Source organism: Eumetopias jubatus, unplaced genomic scaffold (assembly GCF_037043125.1).
Source record: "Eumetopias jubatus isolate StellerSeaLion01/CBP00866 unplaced genomic scaffold, mEumJub1_p1.0 scaffold_7, whole genome shotgun sequence".
Classification (NCBI taxonomy): domain Eukaryota; kingdom Metazoa; phylum Chordata; class Mammalia; order Carnivora; family Otariidae; genus Eumetopias; species Eumetopias jubatus.
The window spans coordinates 90,040,202-90,063,938 of record NW_028274813.1 but is presented as its reverse complement, the minus strand read 5'-3'; the positions used below and the strand labels follow the sequence as shown (position 1 = coordinate 90,063,938).

At 40.5% G+C, this 23,737-nt stretch overlaps 1 protein-coding gene across 1 annotated transcript in view; it reads left to right on the top strand.

Moving 5' to 3' along the window:
- Positions 1-23,737, top strand: part of FBN1 (fibrillin 1) — a 222,989-nt gene that overhangs the window by 17,888 nt on the left and 181,364 nt on the right. Inside the window, exons 2-4 of the mRNA XM_088025122.1 lie at positions 9,163-9,245; positions 11,161-11,259; positions 20,532-20,627. Of these exons, the coding sequence (XP_087881248.1) occupies positions 9,163-9,245; positions 11,161-11,259; positions 20,532-20,627 (278 nt within the window). The remainder of the gene's footprint in view (positions 1-9,162; positions 9,246-11,160; positions 11,260-20,531; positions 20,628-23,737) is intronic.

The following is a 23,737-nucleotide window of genomic DNA, read 5'->3' as shown; positions in this document are numbered from 1 at the left end:
ATGCTCACTACTCTGACAGAGTTCTCTCTCACTTTAAAACCCTAAACCTTCATTTACCATTTAAGATTCAGGTCTTGTGCTAGGTGCTGGGTTGTAAAGATAAATCTGAATTTTCTATCTTTAGAGGACTCACATTGCAAAAGAGAGGGTAATTATTAGATTCCAGGGGATCTGAAATGCTTAAGTAACTTGAGTATGAGATTGAGGCCACCAAATAGACTTCAAAACTGACGTGCTTCTTTGCTTCATCTGGAAGCCAGTCTTTCTGGAAATGGCTCACTGAACTCTTGGTTTGTGAACCAGTCCAGGATATTGATCTCATATTATAGTTGCTGGTGGGGTGGAACCTTCTGGTCTCTAAAGAAATCGGGTATATTAAGGATTAGAATATCCAATTACTCCTCAGTTGTTGTTATTTGAGTGTAGTTGACGCACAGTGTTTCACTAGTTTCAGTGTATACTCAGTTTTTAAATTCCTGATTTATTGACTTACTGGATCTGCCCTGTTGGCCCTGACAGCCTCACGCAGGGGTGGGGGATGGCACTGTGCCTGGGGCTGGGCAAGTGCCGATCCCAGCTGCCCTCTCAGGACTGTGGAGTGGCCTGAGTTTAAGGTGTTCGGTTCTCAAAGTTCACTGTAGCTGCAGGGACCATGAGTTTGAGTAGCCAAGTTTCCTTCTGGTTGCCTGCCGTGGAATGTGTTTTCCCATAGAAACAACATTTTAAGTTGTGGTCAGGTTCCCAGACCAGCCTACAATAGCCTATTTAGCTGATAGAGACTGCTATTTGACTAGCCTGGGGACCAAACCACCACCTATTAACATTGTTTCTATTGGAAAAGCCATTCCGAGTTTTAAATACCAATAGAGAAATGACATGTTGGAGCTCTACCTGTTAGTCCAATTGGGAGCGGCCAGTCCCCGGAACTAGGGTATTGAGTCACTGTGCCCTACCAGTTCCTGAAGGACCCCATTCTTTCCCCTAAGCCTGACCCCATCGGCTGGTTTTCCTGTCTTTCGTGTGGCTGCCAGGACGTTCAGAAGATATTATTATCTCCCCGGACAGAGTTCGTGGTTTGAGGATTTCTGGGAAGTGGTGAGAATCGTGGTTTTTTCTGTTGGTGGTAAAGACGAGGGAAGGGAGCAGTTGGGACTGAAGGGAGCAGTGAATTCCCCAGACACCACCTGGCTCTGCCTTTTACCACACCGGGTTCTGGGTCACTTCTTTAGTTTACTTGTTTGTGTTTCAATCATTTCTACAATTTCATCTACTCTTTGGAGAAGTACAACATGGCTTTGGCTTGAGTAAATGGAGTAACAGCCCAGTCAAAGAAAATGTCAGCATAATCCTTGAACTCATAAGTAAAGTCAAGGAGTTGCAGAGTTCTGGGAAGCAGTTTTCTAGAAGCACCATGTGTGTTCATGGTGTCATTGGTCAAATCCTCTTGGATGCAGGAGAGATGCAAATTTGAAACAGGCTCATTTTTCGGTTTTGAGGCAATCCCTCCTTGTCATTATGGAGTCAAATAGTAAAGTTCCAACCTCAGAAACAAATACATCTCTCCCCATGTGTAGATGGGAGCACCTTTTTATACACCCAGCCAGGGGTTCAGTGATGCCAGGCGGCCACAGAGCTCTCCCTCCCTTAGAGAGCAGTAGGTTCAGTGCAGACTATGACAGCAAGTTAGTCCAGTCATTGCCTTTAGAAGCTTGGGGGCCACTTGGATGGTTTAGTAGTCTGTGCAGACTTGTGTGTTCTAGGGTTGTTTAATCCAGAGTCCCAGAAGCAAAAAGTACTCGGTGTATCAGCAGGATTAGGACCTGCCGTACAGAGCGGTGCTTCTGGTCTTTGTGGTTCAATGTCTAGTTTCCTGTTACAGTGTACGCTGTGGCTTTAATTTCTTCTTTTTTTTCAAAGAAAAGCACACACACACCTACACACACGTTCCAGTCACCTATAAAAGATTCCAACAGGTTTTAAATGGGCTGCCAGTCTAAAATGATCTCCCAGATTTGGGAGAACTGTCTTTGCAACTTTCTGTTTCTTTAGTTTTCGTAGGCTCTGATGTGTGTATGTGTGTGTGTGTCCCTGGTACGGTGACCTAAATCCTTGGGCTTTTAAGTTCTTGGACTGTAGCTTTTGATCAACACAAAATCCCCACAAAAGCACAGTATAGGGTGCAGAGCAAATGAGACGGTTGATGCAGCCCCCTCTCTGTTGTGCCTCTGTTGTGAGTTACCCCCCTCAGCAGTGAGGAAAGTGATCCCCCACGTAGCACCTTCAGGCAGACCTTTCAACGCTGCCCTGTGATCTTTGTGATGGTCGTCTTTAGGATTTGGCCACATATGGCTGGCGCCATCTCTGGCCTTGATCAGTGGCAACAACCTGTCATAGTGAAATGTGCACCAATCTGTGAGCTGAAAACCTTTGTTTAGTTGCTTTGGGATTTTTGTTTTTCTTTTGCTAAAGAAATAAATAGAATTGTCTACATTGAGTTTTTGAAGGAAATATATGATCCCTGAACTGTAAGTATTGATAACTTGACTGATCACAATAACTTAATGATCAGCACATCAGCAAAATAACCAAGGCATGAAACCATTATACATTACTGTTTAGCTAAGGATAGCCCTTCAAATAGGTATGAAAGATTTTTCTTTTAAATGGATTAATTTGTAAGAAATAGTTCTATTAGGCAGTTTCCATGTTAGTGGCATTTACAGATGGCCTATTTAGGACATCAAAGACATAGTATTAATCTTTGTTAATTGTACTTTGTACTTACTAAGGCACTCAGTCAATGTTATCTTGTATGCTTCTAAATAGACTCCAGGATATTGTGGGCGTGGCAGACATTGTTTCTCTGCCTGAAGTTTTGGAACAGAGTGGGCAGAGGCAGGTTTCAGGGGTGAGAATCTAGACATAATTATTTAAAATATATAATTAAAATATAGCATATGTAGGTTTTTGAGAGATATGTCTGGAATTGTGTTGGTAGGTTGAAAGGTGGTTGGAATTAATTGAGGAGGAGGATTACCCCAGGGCAGGGGGAAATGAAATGATACATTAAAAAGGAAACATGGAAGAAGCATCTGGATTTAGCATGTGTGTCCTGGAGGAGAGGCGAATGCATGAGTGAGGGCTGAGATGATGAGGGGAAGGAGCGGGACAGGAGGGTGGAATTGAAGGTGTAGGTGAAGATGAGGGTGGTTAGGCCTACCTGGCAGAGATCTGAAGCTGATAGTGAAATGTTTCACATCTTAGGGAGGGTGAAGGTCTATGTTTGGAATGTAGGAAAACTGAGTGGTGGTGAATGTGAAAAGATACTTAGCTCCATTGTCCTAAGGAAGTAGAGAAGAAGGAGGAAGCCAAGAGAAAAGACCCTGATAGCAGGCCAGCAGTGAAACAACAAGACTGAAACAAGTGGTTTGCCTGAGGGTTCCCAGAGGGAGGTGGGTGGGGGATGGGCACTAAGGAGAGGACTTGCCCTAGGTGAGCACTAAGTGTTATATGTAAGTGATGAGTCACTGAATTTGACACCTGAAACCAATTTTACTATATATGTTAACCAGAATTTAAATAAAAACTTGAAATAAAATAATGAACAAGGGGTTTGCTAATGGAATTAGAGAATTTAAGAGGAATTTCAGCAGTGGGATGGAATAATGATTCCTCTTAGCAAGTGGAAAACGTCAGTCAAGTCATAGCTCAGAGAGCTTTCTGCTGAGCCTACCCTGGATGATGGGGAAAAGCACCATTGTTCTGGACTCCGAGCTCTCCAGGCTGACCTTGATGTCCGTGTTTTACCTGCTGTATTGACACTCTTTGCATACTTGCCTGTCTTCTTCCAAGAGCAAAGACTGTCTTGATCACTATTAAAACCCGGAAGAGTTTATTTATAATTGCATGGTTGCAGTATTATTATTTTACTTTTTAAGAAACTTTTCACTGTAGAACAGTTTCAGATTTACAAAAAATCAAGAGGATAACACTTCATGAAGTAGGTCGGAGAGGTTGGCGGGCTTAAGCCTTCAAAGGAGGAAACCAGAATTGTCTGAGTCCCAGCCAGTGTTGACCCAGACAATCCAGAAAAGAGTCCCTGGGTCTGAAGGGCCCCCATGGAACCTTGAGGAGGCCATGGAAGCCGTTTTCATTACCAGGGTTTGCAGTTTCATTACTTGAGGTGTTGTGACTGGCAGATGGACTGGAATAGTCACATGTGGTATTCAAATCACTGTTAGTAGATGTGACATCATCTTTAGCAAGAAGGGCCAGAATAAAGGCACCTAAGTAAGGGGGGAGCTCTTGCAAAGTTTATTGGAGTAGTAGTGGATCCCCTCATCAGATAGTACTCATAGTTTTTCTTTTGTTTTTTTCTTTTTACCTCGATAAAAAAAAAAAATCTGTCAAAAAACTGTTAAAGTCATGTTGTATGGTTCACAATATATGTAGCTCATTTGTGTATTATAGTTTTTTCATGATCTTTCACATTTTTTGACAGTGAAAATAATTATTTTTAAAAACTGGAATAGTGGAATATTAGGATATTATCTTGAGGCATGTTACATGGACAGTTAGGCACCCTTTATTTTGTGGGGGTATATGCCTTTTGATACCCCTCCACACATATACTTAAGAGGACTAAGTCATCATTTTCCCCCTCACAGTTCAAAAAAGCAGGCAACTCTTCCGTGGAGTAGGGTCAGCCTCATTAACGTTTAACTTATGCTTGGTATTCTTCTTGCCCAAGGATTTAATCATTTCACATGTGTATGAAATAAGAGCCCCCTGAACTTGTTTTTATTACCCCAGTCTTGTCTGAAAGGGAATTTGAACTTGGGATAGGAAGTAAAAAGGCTATCTTGCCTGTAAGAGAGGCCAGACTTGCAGAAGTGGATTCTGGCTAAGGAATGTGGACACGCTGCGGACAGAGGCCAATTCCTGCACTGATGTGGTCAGACATGGCAAAGCCCAGCTGTTTGCTCCATTGAGAGGGGCGTTTGCTAGCCCACACAATCTCCAAGTACTGTCTGAACTGGATCCGAATATTCAGCCTGCTGAGGCTCACCCATTCCCCAGAGAGATTGGAGGTGGGTTGTTGTAGAGCACTGTATTCAAAGCAATTGGTAGAAGTTACAGATCAAGACTTAGCAATTAAAACAATATAATATACAATGGTGAAGTGGACTCTAAATTTTCCTCCCCCACCCTGAACTATTAGAATACAGGTAAAAACCATTTATGCTTAATTGGTGGTTTATTGATGGACATTTTGTGGCTTTTGTTACTCATACCCTCATGAATGCTATTGGGTGGAATACCATCTTGCCCCCAAATGCATCTCTGCCTTAACATAGGGGTTAAGAGAGTGTACTCTGGCATCGGGCTTCCTGAGTTCACATCCCCATTCTTTACTTCGAAGCTGTGGGAACTTGCTGGTTTGTTTAACCTTCCTAAGCCATGGTTTCCTTAGTGGTAAGGACAGTAATAATAGAACTTACCTCAAAGGGTTGCTATGAGGATGAAATAAAGTAATGTATCTTTAGCACTTAGCATAAAGTTCTTTTTGAGTTTTACTTTTTTTTTTAAGATTTTATTTATTTTTCAACAGAGAGAGAGAGAACGAGAGAGGGAACACAAGCAGGGGGAGTGGGAGAGGGAGAAGCAGGCTTCCTGCTGAGCAGGGAGCCCGATGTGGGGCTCGATCCCAGGACCCTGGGACCATGACCTGAGCTGAGGGCAGACGCTTAACAACTGAGCCACCCAGGCGCCCTGAGTTTTACTTTTAATTTACCAAATGCTACTGCCACTTCCACTGAGCTTTAACTCTTGACTTGTTTTGGTGGTGGGTTTGGTGGGTATGGCTGATGAAGTAAAAAGGAAGAGACAGGTATGAATGCTACACTTTCATTTACACAAAAAAATAACTTCACTAAAGATTTGTCTGCTTTGTTACTGCCTTTTGTGCTGAAACCTTAGAATAAAATCTTTTATAATGGAAATAATCCAACGTGTCTACTTTAGACTTTACATATCTTTGTGCTTTCCAACTTAAATAAGACATTCATTTATTTCTAGAATTAGAGCTGTTTTTCCTGCGTGTAAGTAGAATAAATGCCACCCAGCTTGTTTGAATGAGTGCTGTTAGTTTGCAGTTCTCAAGACCAAAGTTAGCAGAGGAGAAATCTTACATCTTTCTACTACCTTGCAATAAGCCACATAACCTAATAGTATTCAGTGTGTTAAAGGATGAATGGCAATGACATTAAAACACTCATTGTTTGAGGAGGTTGGTTGAAACACTTGAAATGAAATGATATATTACTTACTATAAAGGATAAAGTTATTCAACTCAAAAAAGACCAGAGCATGCAGACAAAAATAAATCATAATTAGACATTATGTAGAATTTTAGTAATGCAGTGAAGTGAAAATGTGATCACTAATGAAATGGAACAGTGAATGAATGAAACCGTTCATACAATGAAGCAGAAAGTACCCCGTTTATGAGAGATGTTTATACTTTTAAAGTAAAGTTATTGCTTTAAATAAAAGAGGATGATCAAAGTAAAATGGCACGCTTTAAAAAATGAGCAATTATGAATGAGTATTAGGTGAGAATGCAAAAGATTTCTCTTCATCTCCCCAGATTCTCATCTCTTGAGCCAACCACTTTTAACCATTTCTGGTTTGGGTTCTTCTCATGTTTGTCTTCATGACCCCATGCACAGGCTTGTTGTATCTCTATTTCCAGATTTACCCAGTACCCATTGGCTCCTTGCCATGAAAGATGGGGCCATAGCTCACTGAGATATCTTTACCTTTTCTCTCTCTTTTCCTTCCCACTTTTTTTTATAATCATAGTATGACTTTCAGTTATTGGTTATTTTAAAACATTATATTATATACTTAAACCTGTTTCTTGGATCAACTACTTTATTTCTCTCCACACCTTTCTTCCCAACTCATTTCCTGATTTATGACAGCTGTACCATTACTTTTACAGGTGCAGGTTGAAAACATTTACATTTTGATTTGCAATCATTGTAAATTGTAACTTCTTCCATGTTTTGTCTGTAGGTTGATTGTAAACATTGAAAAAACAATGAGGCATGTTTATATTACTGTGATTTTTCAAACACCTTGGAAAATCTTTGGAATATCTTGTTTTGTAGGCTGAAATTTCTGATTCTGGACTCTTTATTCTTAGCTTTTTCACCATGTTATATGTGTTATTACTCCATAAATACACTCATTCTTGTCAGATAATATGTCCTGATTTTTGTTTGAAAACATAGTTATTCCGACCACAGGACACCTACAAAGGCTCAGGGGTCCTCTGAAGCTATTCCAGGATTTGCTTTGGGGTTGGAATGGATCCAGTGGAATTGTAATGAGCTGTTAGTGGGGAAGGTTTGAGGTGATTAACTCTGGCTTGGATTATCATTTTCAATCTAGAGAATTTATGGAGTTTGGAAGGTTTGATTGCTCCCCCAACCCTAACTCCCTGTCGTAACTTCTCATCTCACTCCCCTTTCCAAGATTCTGACATGCCCCAAGGAGTTCTGGGTACTCTGAACTGAAGTTTGGGGCACTACTTTGTCATAGGAGGGGTGCGGGATTGAGAACCCCCCGGGTTAGAATTTGTGATAAACACTCTCTTCCTTAACCTTTTATAGTTCCTTTGGTTGAGTCGCTAATTTAGGTCAGAAGGTAAAGCTGCGTTGCATTCATGTCCATTACTTCATCTGATAGATACACATGACGTGGGGCCAAGGCAGACATTACATTATCCTGATGTGTAGAGACATAAACTAAGGCTCAGAGAGCCCCTCGCATCAGGCACAAAGTAAGCCTCTATCCAGTCATTTTCTGGGTAGCTTTGGAGATACCTGGGGCTGTCGGGTATGGATGTAGGGCCCTTTCCCAAGTTCCTTTAACTTTCTTTCTACTTCTCTCTCTGACCTCGGCATCAGTCAGTCGGAAGTGTGCTTTTTGCCCTGCAGGGCTCCAGGTCCTCTGGGGCCATGAGAGGAGCACAGGATGGGGCAAAGACCTTACCTTGGTTCCCTGCCCTGCTTGTGCTTGAAGTAGTGAGTTCAGAGGAGATGCAGGAAGCTTCCGTGCTGTTACACATGGTCGACACAGACAAGGAGAACATGTGAGCGCACCCCAACTAGAAGTACATTTTAGTTATGAAGTTGTTTTTAAAGGTTTATGCTGATGGGACTGCAGGATTTATACTGGTGAGCCTTGGAATAGCCACTGTTTGTGAAACTGATTGCAAAACATTTGACCTTATTCATCAGCCCCTAAACTTGAGGTAGCATCAAGGTTTAGGCCCTCGGATGTGGCATGGTGAAATGAATGGTTTCTTTGGGGTTGCTGCGTGTTCAATCCTCCGCCTTAATTTCTGACAGAACTAGCTAGAGCCTTACCCAGTGGCTCCCTTAAATTGTTAAATATGGGTCATCTGAATTCTGAATGGAGGCTTTGCTCCAAGAAACCTGATGAAATATCTGTAAACAAGAAACCCAAAGTTACATGGACTTTATTTTCCTGTAACTGCCGGTATCAACTACTGTGTTTCCAAACTTTGGCTAAAGAAATATTTACATATTTTGGCTTTTATTTTTTCTGACTAATGTCAGAGTTTGGATTCCCATAATTCTAGTGAAAGGAAGAATATGGTCACATTTTAGGGGTGAGTTGGGTCATTGAAAAAAAATACGCACAGCTTCAATGAGTAGAAATTTAAAACTTTGTATGCAGATTTTATGATGGCCTTTCTTAACTAGATTGGTAGGAATTTTATTGTTTAAATTAGACTCATATAGCCCCATAGATATTTATATCTATGCCAAATGCAGTGATAGAATGCACTGCATTTGGCATCTCTGGTTTTAATTTTTCTGATGTATGCATAGGTAATATTAAGGGATATCCTTATTGGTATCATTATGTTAAAGAATCCCAAACTACTAAGCCAGTGTTGAGTCCCATGGGTTTACCTTTTTTTTTAGTCTGCAAAAATTTGTCCCATTCTTGTAATTCAGAGACCGTTTTTCCTTTTATTTTGTCATATATATATATATATATATATATATATATATATATATATATATATATGGAATCTTGTGATTGGATTTTTTTTTTTTCCAGACCCAATGTCTGTGGATCACGTTACAATGCTTACTGTTGTCCTGGATGGAAAACCTTACCTGGTGGAAATCAGTGTATTGTCCGTAAGTAAATAGACGATCTGTCATTCTTCATGTTCTTCTTTTGTTGTTTTGGTTGCATGGTGATTCTTAGTACTTGTTTCTTTGTAACTGCATACCATTAACATGTTTATAGCAGAGCCTTCCAGCTCTAAGATTTTCCTACTTCCTCTGAATCCAGATTGGGAAATACAATAATTTGGTCAAACAACTGTTATACTTTAGTTCAATGACTTCCTTTAGAATATTTCTGACATAGAGGGAATAGAGCCACAGGGTTACTTTGCTCAAGGGTACCTGTGACCTGGCTTCATAGACTATGTAATCACTTTGATGGGATTTTGAAAAAAGGATACCGTTGCTGCTTTCCTTACTGTAATCTCTAGCTCTGTTGGCCTCCCACAAACCTACTCAAACATTGTACATTGAATTTGGGTAGTCGAGGCCAAAGACAGACCTAACTCTTAGAGAGGAAAGGAAGTGGATAGAGCATCAGATGCAGATGAATGGAAAGAGGAGGAAAGAGCTCAAATGGTACCAGCGATTCCTCCATTGACTCTGCAATCACAGCAAATCTCCAGATTGTCATCATATCCCACAAATGTGGAGTGGCAGACCACATGCCAGAAAAAGTGCTATTTAATGGAGATACTATGTCAGATTGGTTATGGCTTCTGTCCTTTATGAACTTGTACTGTCATCATACTATGAAGTGATTTCCAGTTTTCAGAAAACTCTGTCAGTGTAATGGGGAAATTTAGGGCTGAATGGATGTTAAGGAATTACTCCACTTTCTCTCTTGGCCTAGAGTGGTCTGTGTAGAAGAACAGAATATTTCAACCAGGGTTGGTGACCTGAAAAAGTTAATCTCTTTCCCAGTCCTTGATTTTGACCAAAAGCATCTTATTCATTTGGCACATTGTGCTTTATTTAAGGATCAAAACTTAATCACTAAGAGAGGTATAGAATGGTGTTTGGAGTTTTCTAAATGAACTTGACAACAGAACTCTCTCCCTGGTGTTCTATAGAATCTCTGAGAAATGCTGTCTTCAGGTATTTAAATAGTTATTTATAGGATCCTTTGACAGTTTATTTCTTAATAGTTTTCAATCTCTATCCTAAGCTCTTTCAGATGTTTGAATGCACTATCAAGTGTATTATTTTTAGCCTTGCACATCTCATTTGCTGCTTGCATTTGAGGAAGGGATCCTGCCTTTGAGTATAAAAAGTAGTAACCTGCTAATATATATAAATCATTTGCCATTTAAAGTTGTTATTCTGGCCACCAGCAGAGCATTTGGTACCAGTATATTAGTCTCTCAGTGACATGAAAGTGTTAATATTTCTCTAAAGGATGAACAGCTTCTTGACTATACAATCAGTGCTATTGTAATGGATTCCAAACTTCTTCTCTCAGACTGTTGATGTCATCGAGAATGGGACTTAAATGTAGGATAATAGCTGCTCTGTAGATTATATGTTCCCGGTGGGCAGGATCTGATGTAGAGAATTAGTCTTAGCAGGGCTCAGGATTTTTATAAAAATTATTAAATAGTAGCTTATAATAAAATAAGCTCCCAAGAATCCTGCTGCAATTTTTACACCATTAAATGTTAAAGTTAATATAAAAAGAAAATGCTTGTAGGCATTAAATATGTTTAAATGCAGGACTTTTGTTTGTGTTGTTTTCTCTAAATAGGGTGTTCTGGGCTTTTGATAGATTGGGTGCTGTGTGGAATGAGCAGAGAGAGGTTGAGAACCCTGATGGGAGTAAGGGAGTTACTGCATTTTGCATCCAGAGCTTATTTAGTCACGTAAGTCATGATGGCAAAATTCACGAGGAAGCTGAGAGTCCAGATTTCCTCATTTGAGGGTTGGGTTCCTGTAAAGCACCATGCTCTGAAGTCATGTACTAACAGATCTCTGGTTTTATTCACAGCCATTTGCCGGCATTCCTGTGGGGATGGATTTTGTTCTAGGCCAAATATGTGCACTTGCCCATCTGGTCAGATATCTCCTTCTTGTGGCTCCAGATCCAGTGAGTATAACATGTTATTATATATAATATTATTTTATGTGGTTATGCCCTATTTTCTCCTAAATTTGCTTTTGGCTTTTCTCTTGCCTGCAATATATATATATATATATATATATATATATATATATATATTTTTTTTTTTTTTTTTTTTTTTTTTTTGGTTTCACTAGAACATCTGCCTTCTCTGTTCTGCCCAAAAATCTTGGAATGGCTTTCCTCAATCTGGCCTCCCATTTTCCTTCTTCGCTCTTTAGAAGGAAATTACCTACAGGACATAGTTACTATGAATAATATAAAGATTATGACCTCCTTTGTAGGTATTGCCTTATTTATCTTTGTATCTCCAATATAAGTGCCATAAAAGATGCTCAGTGGAATGATTGTTTAATGAACATTTTTGGCTCAAGAAAACTAGGCATTTTTCCTTGTGGTACTGAAATATGAGTCTGATTAAACACTTTTTAAAAACTGAAGACCCCTGCCTTTGCAAGAAGAAAATGTGAGAAGTCATTATCGCAGTTTGGAGATGATTTTTCCTGAAGCACAAACCTATTTTCCCTTTCACAATTTTACCACTTCATTCTGTGATGCCAAATAAATACCCACAGTTCATTCTCTAGAGCCTTTGCTTGCTTGTTCTATTGTTTTTTTTAATACTTTTTTTGGAGGGGGTGGTTATTCTTTAAATGTGGCATCCTCAGCAATGAATTAGGGGAAATGCAGGGGTTGGGAAGAAGGTGAGTCATTATAGGTCGTTAAAAAAGTTGAAGTTCATGCCTCAACACCTTGACCATTACCAAAGTGAAAAACTTAGGTTCCTTTTCCATTTCCCATTTCCAGTGAGAAAATGAGTTCCCCTTGCAGTGTGTTCCATTTCTGACAAGGTTTTCAAGAAAAGTATTGTGGAATAAATGCCTTCTCTTTTATTTAGTCTGTTGCAGGTAGAAACTTCAGTGTGGTCGAGGTTGATTACCTGTCAAGGGTATGATAAAACTAGGTATCCAGCTGGGAAGGTCTTCCATATGATAGTGAGAACTGCTGCTGATTTCTCTGTCAAGTAAAAATCACGAGACGTAAAGATAGGCTGTTAACAAGTTGGGCCTCATAGATTTCAAGCTAGCCTTGAGATGGCAGTATAGTGGTGGGTGCTGTGGGCCAGATTTAGGTTAGAGACTGACGTCCAAGACTTACAGGTGATGCTCTCTGAAGAGGTTTGGGTCCACCTATGGTACCTGGACATTGGACCTGAGTAGCTAGTGGATAAGGGTGCTATGAGGAGGACAATTTGGTTTCATCAGGATCTTTGAGGCACTTGGAGCCTTTAAAATCATTGGCTTGGACTCAACCTGAATTAATATTATCTAAACATCTTGCAAAATTGAAGGTGGCAGAATATTTTAAATTCAGGGTAGCTGCAATAATCAGAATTCATTTCTGACCTTTTGAAGTATTGTTCTAGGGAATAGCTGTGCTATCCTAATAGAACTTCCTGGCCACGGTGTAGTTGACAGTAAATATGGAGAGATCACTTTGCTAACTTTCCTGCTAGTAGAAGGATAACTCAACACAGCAAATTACTTGCAGTTACTACCTGTAGTTCTACCAAAAGGGGACAAGTTTAGACTTCACCAATACTTTGTATGAGAAATCTTATACGTGCCATGTGATAGGGATCAAGGAGGCCTGGGAAAGTTGTGGGGCCTCTGAGGTCTTACTTTCCTCATTTGAAAATGAGAAAAATGAAAGGAGGGTTGTTCTTTCAGGCTGTTTTCTACTTTTGAGTGTCCTGGGATTCTGAGAATAAGAAATGATCTCTTCGTGGCCTGAGGGGGAGATTGCATTTCCAGAAGGGTCCAAACTGCCAGCCAGCAATTCCTCTGGGCACTAGGAAGACAGGGCTTCTCTTAACCTATTGGAACTCTTGCCACTGCTCATAGGGGCACCAGGGCAAAAAAGATTGGCTATCCAGAGTCAGAAAATGGGTTTTCTGGACTTTTTCTTTTCTTTTCTCTCTCTCTCTCTCTTTTTTTTTTTTTAGAGAGAGAGAGATCAGGGAGGAGGGGCAGAGGGAAAGGGAGAGAGAGAATATTAAGCGTGGAGTCTTCCACGTGGTGCCCAACACGGGGCTCGATCTTACCACCCTGAGGTCATGACCTGAGCCAAAATCAAGAGTGGGATATTTAACCGAGTGAGCCACGCAGGCGCCCCAGGTTTTCTGGACTTTAATTTCAATTCTATTTGGACCGTTCTCAACTCCGTCCATCTCTGAGGCTGACAGTGGACCCTGAGCAATCCTAATTCTAATTAGGTCATGGTAGACTGATTGATGAATTTACTCAAACTCTTCTTTATGTGTATACATGTAATATAAAGCAGAGTATTGTCTTCTTTAATAACATGTATTATTATAAAAGTTGTTCCCTGAGTTTTATATTTAAGAACTTGTAGATCAATTTCATACTCATCCTGTTTTATTCTTTATGCTTTTTAAAAGGATTTTTAAAACTCAGCTTCTTTTTTGAGATAATTATAGATTCATATTCAGTTGTAAGAAATAATACAGAGAGATCCTGGGTACCCTTCACCCAGTTTTCCCATGTTAACATCCTGTGAAACTATAGCACGATATCACCATCAGGATATTGACATTGATACAGTCAAGACACGAAAGAGGTCTGTCACTGCAAGGATGCCTCATGTTGCCCTTTTATAGCCATTTTCCTCCTATCCCTATGCTCTCCTTAATCCTGGCAACCACTAATCTTTTCTCCATTTCTACAGTTTTGTCATTTCAAGAATGTTACATAAATGGAATCACATGATAGGGAACCTTTTGGGATTGACTTCTTTCACTCAGCATGATTCTCTGGAGATTCACGCAAGTCATTGCATGTATCAACTCTTTGTTCCATTTTATTGCTGAGTGGTATTACCTGCTCTGGATGTACCACAGTTTGTTTAGCCCTTCACCAGTTGAAGGACATTCAGGTTTTCTCCAGTTTTGTTGTGCTCTGAGCATTCATGTACAGGTTTGGGGGGTTTTTAAAAAAATATTTTATATATTTTATACAGAGAGAGTGCATAAGCAAGGGAGGGGACAGAGGGAGAGGGAGAGAATCTCAAGCAGACTCCATGCTGAGCACGGAGCCCGATGTGGGGCTCAATCCCAGGACCCTGGGATCATGACCTGAGCTGAAACCAAGAGTTGGATGCTTGACCAACTGAGCCACCCAGGCGCCCCTCATTCCAGGGTTTTATATGAGCATAAGTCTTCATTTCTTTGAGATAAATGCCTAGGAATGAAATTGCTGGGTGGTATGGTAGTTGCATGTTTAGTTTTTTAAGAAACTGCCAGGCTGTTTTTGGAGTGGCTATACCCTTTTATATTCTCACTAGCAATGAATGAATGACCCAGTTTCTCAGCATCCTTACCAGGTTTTGGTGTTTTCACTATTTTTAATTTTAGCTATTCTGATAGGTCTGTAGTTATTTCTCACTGTGATTTTAATTTGCCTTTGTGGCCTGATTTATGATGTTGAACATCTTTGCCTGTGCTTATTTTGCTACCTGTGTATCTTCTTTAGTGAAATGTCTCTTTATGTCTTTTGCCCAGATTCTAATTGGATTGTTTGCTATTTTGAGAGTTCTTTGTATATTCCAGCTCCTAGCCCTTTGTCAGATAGGTGAGATGCAAACATTTTCTCCCACTCTATAACTTGCTCTTTCATGTTCTTAGTTTTTTACAGAGCAAATATTTTAAAATTTGATGAAAATCCCCCTTTTCAATTTTTCCTTTAATGGATCATGTTTTTAGTATCAACTCTAAGAGCTCTTTCCCTACCCCTAGATCCTGAAGATTTTCTCCAATTTTTAAAAAAAGTTATATAGTTTTAAATTCTGCATTTACTACATCTGTGATTTGTTGTTGAGACACTTTTTTTTATGGGGTATGAGGTTGAGGTCTACTTTCCTTCAATACTTATAGATGTCCAGCATCATCTCTTCTTGAAAAGACTATCCTTCACCCATTGAATTACTTTTGCACCTTTGTCAAAAATCATATTTGTAGAGGTCTGTTTCTGGGTCTTCATTTCATTCTGTTGATCCACATGTCTATTTCTTCTCCAATACTATACAGTCTTGATTACTGCTGCTATATAAAAAGTCTTACAAATTGAGTAGACTAATTGCTTTCACCTTACTCTTCTTTTTCAAAATCATTTTAGCTATTCCAGTTCCTTTGCCTGTCCATATACACTTTAGATTATCTTGTCTACATCTGCCAAAAAATATTTCTAGGATTTTGATGGGAACTACAGTAAGTAAGCCTGTAAGTCAGTTTGGGGAGTATTAACATCTTCCTTATGCGGAATCCCTTACACTTTGGACAAATTTTTGTCATTTTTAGTTTACTTCAGTTCAGTGAGATTTGGGAGGTGCTTGTATTCCCAACACAAATCTAAACTCTAAGGATAGAAGAAGGCCAGGGGAACAATTCTAGAGCAGTGTTCACACACTGCTGAGCAGTGTGTGAGCAAGTTTTGGAACAACCGCATGCTGAAGGTGTGAGGACACTCAGGATAGGAAGGTGGTGCTATCGCTAATCTAGAATAAGTGACTCTTGGAAAGGTTTTTCAGGAAGTGTGGAATTTATATGAACAGGGAGGAGAGGAGTGGAACCTGCTCAGGCTTTAGAAATAGTTGAGTCCTTTGCTTTCTAATCTGTTCTCTATGAAAGTGCCTTCCTTTATCACTGCTATCATTTAACCTGTCTTTCTCTGAACTTTTTCCAGCTATGCTAGGGTTTTGTTTTTTGCTTTTGTTTTGGGTACTTTAGTGAAGTTGCTCTTCTGAGTTGTGCGTCTTTAGGCACCACAGGACGTTTATGCACTTAGGGAAAAATGTCATTGCTGTTATCTCTCTGAATGAAAATTATTTTTGTCCTGCAGTGACTCTGGCTGCCCCTGTGGACCTGTCTCAGGTGTAAAGTCCAGGAGTTAGTCTCGCTCTCTAGTTTGCCTGTCTGTGCTTTTCCTAGCCTAAATTAAAATTGCGTGCTTGCCATATAGATGCTTATTTGCAAATTGCTCTTAATGTTCTTTCTGCCCCTTGTGCTTGCCAAATCAATGGCAGGTCTGTAGAATCATTCCCAGCCTCATGCATCCCAAAGAAAATGGTTACCTTAGCCCTGCATCTTTCATTCCCATAGTATGCTCAAATTGTTCTCTTCTGGTGGGTCATTTTATGAACTAATTTGTACTGGGCTATCACCTAAAGGGAGTTTCTTCTTCTCTTCCTGGTGCCTGGCAAAGGAAAGGCATTCAGTAAGTATTTATCAAACGACCAGAATGATTGACTGAATCTGGAAAAAAAATAACATTTATTTAGGAGTTTATATAGATACAGGTAAATGGCAACATTTTCTGCTAGTTCTAGAATGTTGAAACCCTTTGAGCCTGTCTGCTCATTTTCTTTGTTTTTTTAAAGATTTTATTTATTTATTTGAGAGAAAGAATGAGAGAGAGAGAGCACACAAGAGGGGAGAGGGTCAGAGGGAGAAGCAGACTCCCTGCCGAGCAGGGAGCCCGATGCGGGACTCGATCCAGGGACTCCAGGATCATGACCTGAGCCGAAGGCAGTCGCTTAACCAACTGAGCCACCCAGGCACCCTGTCTGCTCATTTTCAATGGGAAGTCCTCATTGGGTCCTAGGGCTCTCAGAGTTATCTGCATGTAGCAGCTTAGACACTGACGCTTGAACTCCCCTGGTATTGTCAGTTTTTGGTAAAATCTTAACACAGATTGAGTTTAGGAATATATTCTGACTTGAAGTATTTAGAGCATGTAACAAATTTACAGCATCATTATGGATTTAAGTGGACCTTTGGCTTTTTCTAGAGATATAGAACTTGGTCTTGTCATTGTTGGACATCTGGGATGCTTGTTGAAATCAGTGTAAATTTAGAATATGCATCAATGGCAGGACTCGATAAAAAAATAAAACCAATTTATGTATGTATACTCTCTAAATTGTTCCTGCTGTAGTGAAGCTGCACGTCAAGTTCCTTTATTTCCCCACAAAAATCCTGAGTGATTGTTCTAAAGAAATATGTTCTCCCCTGAACATCTAAGACTCACAAAGAATGCGAAGTTACTTTGGCAAACGTATTTGTGGCAAAGCAGATGGTTAAGATCCAATTATCTCTTGTTAAGGGTGATCCCCCAGCCCAAGATTCATAGTTCATTGGATTATTGGGACCACTGGACTAACTATGCCTTACTGTTTCAGAAGTCTGACCAAGGGTCTTATTTTTTAAGGGAGACAAAATATTTTCTGGAAATATTTTAGACCCGGAAAAGGTTTACCTGAAAGACAGGATAGAAAAAATATAAAAGTATATCAGAAAGATTTTTATTATATTGCACTTAAATGTGCACTTATCATTTTTCCTGAAAGAAATCATTCTATTTTTCAATTTGAACAAATAATGTAAAGTCACTATTTGAACTACTGTTAGCTTTTTATCTCAAAGTAGCTAAATGGCTTTGTTGCTCATGTGGGAATGGAAATTAGCTCTTGGCATGAACCACTTTAATTGAAATCAGTTTGTGGGTTGAGTTCCTATGCTGCTTGACACATGACATCATTTCCTGTGCTTTTCCCAATCCTCACTGTTTTTCTAAGATAGGATGAAGCTAAGTTTAACTTCAAATTTTAAAGCAACTATACACCTTTTCCTGACCTACTTAGAATATTATCCAAATTTTCACCAAATCATTCCCTTTGTATATTTGTAGATAGTTTTTATAATTCAAAAGCATTTTGGCTGAGACATTTTGATAGAGTCAGAGGAGCCTAAAATAACTGTTTTAACCAGTTTCCTGGGTTGCTTGACTTCTGTAACAATGCTCCAACAAAGGATTTATTCCTGCTTTTATACGTGGGGAAATGAAGATAAAATATTTTTAATAGCAACCTAGTTAGTGCTGTATAATGGCTTAGGGCATAATGAGCAATTTCTCAGTCTTAGTTTTTGAGGATAGCTTTAGATGTCATTATCTGGTGGTATGAGTTAAATAAATGGAAATTACCTTAGTAAAGTTTTATACCACACCTACAAGTAGGCAAGGTATTACTCTAGGCACTTAGGGCGTGTAATTAATAACCATGATACTTTCCACTCTAAAGAAGCTTTTGGACAAATGGGTTGGGGATAGGAGAAATAACTAAAAAAAAAATAGGTTAGGTTATATAATATACCTTTCAAATGAGAATAAAATACTCTGGACTCAGGGAAAAGAGGGCTCATATCTAGTGGGAGAAGGAAGAGAGAACAGAAATCAGAAAAGATCAAAGAAAAGAAGATACATTTGCAGTGGGTCTTTTTTTTTTTTAAGATTTTATTTATTCATTTGCGAGAGAGACAGAGAGAGAACAAGCAGGGGGAGAGGCAGAAGCAGACGCCCCGCTGAGCAGGGAGCCCGATGCGGGACTCGATCCCAGGAGCCTGGGATCATGACCTGAGCCGAAGGCAGATGCTTAACCATCTGAGCCACCCAGACGCCCACATTTGCAGTGGATCTTAGAGATAGGTATGGTTTCGGTATTTGGTAACAGCTGTATGCATTGTATGTTGGGGATTAAGGGTAAGGGACAAAGAGATTAAAGAGGAGATTCCACCGAGAGACTAGAACAATGTGTTTGGCATTTTGCATGGCACGCAGTAGGCAGGCAGAAAGATTTGTTGAGTGAGTGAATGAATGAGAAGTAGATTGGGGACTGAGCCATAGAACATACCAGAAGTAGGCAGGGAGCCCTGAAAGGCCCTTGGCCATGCTGAGAGAGGGAGGAAGTTCTTAGCACACTAGAGATAGGGAGCCTCTGGTGGTGCTTCAGTAAGTGTGTGATGTGTTCTTGAGAAAGTGTATCACTTTCAGCTTGACTCAATTAACTCTTTGGTCCTCTATGAGAGCATAGGAAGTATTCAGTTCTGACATCTCTTCCCCACTATCATGCTGAGATTTGTGTAGCTCCTTATGAAAATGGCCCTTTCTCCTCAAGTCCGTGGCCACTCTTGATAGGGCACTGAGAATCCTAACCAGGGGCTACCGATGAAGGTGGGGGCTGCGAGGCATCTTCTCTCTACTCGTAGCAGATTTGGCCCCTATGCTCCAGGAAGACTGAACCTAAGAGCAAGGCTGAGCAGCTGATTGCTGCTCTTGCACAGAAGGTGGGGTTCTCTTCTCCCTCTGTAAAATTGTGGAGTCTTTTTCTGTAGGAATTTTCTCTCACAGCTTGGAGGACACAGGTTGGAGTAGGCCACGCCCAGTGCCCAATCCTGGTCTCCTTGTGTAGGGTTGTGTCAACAGGGATTAATGACAAATTCAGTTAAGCCTCTAGTCTTCTCCAAGTAGGGTAGTTATTGTTTCCAGAGGACAAAGGGACAGCCTGGGATTCTGAAAGTGTTTTAGCATTCTAAATTATTGAATTAGAGACAGCCTTCACTCTAGAGAAAGGAGAGCACACGGCATGCTCTCGTTCTCCCTCACACACCTCTATCACTCCGGTTTCTTCTAGTGTCTCGTCTCACATCCAAGGCTGCCTGCCCCCCCCATGGTCCTTCTGCCCTGAGCCCCAAAGTCACACTTCCGTAGGTGACAGTATAACAAAGAATGGATTTCAAACACTGCGGGTCTTATTTAGTTTAAGGTTACAGTGTAAACAAGCAGCTCTTTCTGAGCCAAGCAAGGCCAGCCGCCTCCATTATCAGGCAGCCTTGTTATTAAGTGCTCTTGTAGGTAGTTTTTTCTTCTTTTTGCTGCCTCCAAAATTTCTTTTAACAAAATTCCTTGGAATTTCTCACTCAGACCGTTTTCCTGGTCACCTACGGTGGGACTCTAAATCTTGTAACAGGAAAATTATTGCCACTGTAATCTTGTCTCATATGGTTGCTCAAGGCACTATTTTCTTGTGGTTATAAATTACAGAAATGACATTGAGTGGGAAGTCCTGCTGAATTAGGGAAGTCATTTAGCACCATTACAGTAAATATCAAAGAAACAATTGCATTGTAATTGATTTTATACTCACTAAAAATAACACGGTTAGTGTTGTCAGTTAGGTTATTTCTGCACAAATATGTGAATCTTGATAAACCATTTTATTTTCTCTCCAGATCCTACAGATCAATTCCTGTGAAGTGTTGCAATCTACCTACTTAAACTGCAAAAGTATATCATTCTTCTTCTTTTTTTTTTTTTTTTCTTTTCAAGTCCAACACTGTAACATTCGCTGTATGAACGGAGGTAGCTGTAGTGATGATCACTGTCTGTGCCAGAAAGGATACATAGGCACTCACTGTGGACAACGTAAGTAAACCATACTCATAGGTATCCTACCTGCTAAACTATGTAAACAAATGTGTAGACAGCTATGGAGACAAAAAGAATATAGAGCTCAGTGCTGATGGATTCTCTTTGGTTATCTGGGAGGTGGCATTTTTATAGATGTCCGGTGAGTCTTACAGATGACCAGATCACCCACCTAATGCACTTTGCACCAGATTTCTGATTGGAACCTTGGGAGTGCTGGTTGGACTCATTTTCTTCTCATTTATCTTCAGCACCCCTGCTTACCTCATCCCCTTCATGTATGATCAGCACCCAAGGTGTAGAATTCTTGTTTGTTCCAGATGTATACCTTCCATTTGATTGCTGAATATGTCCACCTGGCTTTTTAAGAAGCATCTTGAAGTATTTCAAAACTCAACCTCGTCTTTCTCCCCAAACATGTTCTTTTTCTTGACTAATGGTATCTGCATCTCTCCAGTTTCCCAACCTAGATTCTGCTACTGTAATACTTACCACATGGTGTTCGGTTTGCTGGTTCATTCATGAACACTGTTTATTATGTGTCTACTCTCAGTCAGCCCCTGCAGAGGATGAAAATTCCTCCAAGAAAGCTTACTTTTTATTACACTAAGAGGAATATATACACCCTGCAGAAAATTTGGAAAATTTCAAAAAGAGAAAATAATAAAATTCTCCATAATCCTGTCATTCCAGATATTACCTTCTAGTCTTTTAATGCATATTTGGCACATGAGATCTTACTGTATACATGATTTTTCATACTCCTTTTTTACTTAATATTTTATTAGAAGTATGTTCCATGTTATTAAACATTTTAAAATATGTTTTAAGGGTTGCAGAATACTCCATTATACAGATGCTTTATTATTTATTTAATGAATCTTTAATGATGAGCATTTATTCCTATTGTTTCCAGTCTTTGCCATTGTATATATATTTGCCACAATGAATATTGTTACTATAAATGAACCAAAATTTATATAATGCCCCCGTGACTGTCCATGCACTGCACGTGTGGTAAGAATAACGACTGAGTTTTGGGTAGCCCACAACAGCAGTGTGGGGAGAGGAGACACAGGACAGCTTCCCCAATGTGGGAGACCCTTGAGCTGGTTCTTGAAGGATGGGGTGGGGTTCACTTGTCAGATGATGGGGGATGGACCTCTCATGCCACTGGCAGAGCATGGGCCAAAGCACAAGGTCATGGCAGGGGATGAGATGTCAGACATAGCCCGTGTTGCTGAGGGAGGTGATGGGAAGGCAGATAAGGTCAAAATGAAAGTCATGGGCCCAGGTTTGGAGTGCCTTTACGCATACCGTGTTTGCATCCACAGTAGAGCCAGGGAAGAGGAGTGAGACACAACACCCAACCAGTAACAACCAACCAACAACAACCGTTCCCTGGCTGAATCATTTACTCTACATTTACCATGTGCTGGGCACATTTTCCAACTCTTCACATGCATTAACTCATTGAATAACACTGCAGCCTCCTGAATTAGAGACGTCTTTTACCTCTAACAGATGAGGAGAATGGGGCACAGGGACATCAGTCTTGTCTGAAGTTATATGGGGAGGGATTGGCAGAGTTAGGCTTTGAACCCAAGCAGTCTGACTTCATGGCCCGTGCATTTACTGCTATGTAATGCTGGCCTCAGACGCTTCGCTTACAGTGGTTTACGATGAGGAAGATCGTGGTGGCCACAGTGTAGGGTGGAACTGCAGTGGGGAGAAACAGGAAGCAGGAAAACTAGTACCAAGGCTGTGGCTATTGAGCTGGTGGGAGGGGGGTGGAGTCAAAGGCATTTTTGGAAAGGGAATCATGAGGAGCTGCTGGGCATTTTCTGCTCCCTTTGGTACTCCTTGAGGGAGTTTAGCGCCAAATCTACCACACAACAGGCATTTGGTTAACGCTTTCAGAGTCAGAAAAACTTTCCTAGACCTCACGTTCCTAATCTATACAATAGGATGATTGGCTTAGACCATCTCAAAATTTCTTTTCTGCCTAAAATTTTTTCCTTCTCCCCTGACTGTACATTAAGAGGCAAATCGGAACAATTAATGTACGCAAACCTCTCTCATTTTATGATGAGAAATGGGCTGGTGCCATAGTTTTGGCTTATAAGGGGTTGTGTCAGTTCAAGTCCTCTGATCCCAAGCAGATGCCAAGACAGAATTGGATATACAAGAGATTTATTGTAGAAAAGGCCTGTAAAGAAGAAAGGGGTGAGAAGGCAGGAGTAGGAGGGGAGGGCCTTCAGACCTCGATGCTGGTCTTCGCCCCTGTGCAAGGAGAGGGGGATTGGGTAGATTGTGTAGAAGGTGCCTCAGACTAGAATCCAGCTCTAAGAAAGCCTTGGCCAGGCTGATGGCGAGCCCAGAGCAAAGATTTCCCGTTGGGAGAGTTCCATGATGGGCAGAAGTGCCCAGTCTCTGGTACCCCACTAAGCTTAGTCATTGGATGGTACCAGCCAGGAGATCTGTCCTTGGCGTGAACATGAAGCAGATCTGAAGGTGTGGTGGCTGGGGGCTGTCAGCCAGCTAAGCTCCTTACAGTAGGTTTTCTTGGAGACAGATCTGAGTGGCTCAACTTCATGACTGCCACAGGGATCCAGAAAAAGTGTGCAGGAAATATAGGAAGGAGGAATTAACTCAAAAGGAGGAGGTATTAGGGAATGAGATAGGAGCTGGGCTTTCAAGAGGGGGTGGCAAATTTGGCTCAGAAGAGCCCACCACCTGTGGATAAAGATGCCTAGAAAGAGGCCATCGCAGGAAAGAATTGCAGGAAATTGTACAGAGAAGAGTTGTTCAGGGCATGAGCTCTCAGTTCTTACTTTAATGCCTTTTCTGGCAAGTAGAATGTCCCTCCCTCAAGCATCACTGGACTTATCTCACCAATAGATTCTGTTACAACAGTCGCTTGGGTCTTCCTTACAGTCCATAAATATGGTCAGAATTAATGTTTTATTGTTTGTAGTCAATTGTGTGATTTAACATGCCATATTTCTGTACCGGTGACAGAGGCCAATGTTTTCCCTCATGGGAGCCCTCAATTCATAAGCAAACAAGTCAGCTTGCTAAAATGCAGTTCTCATCCAGTGACATCT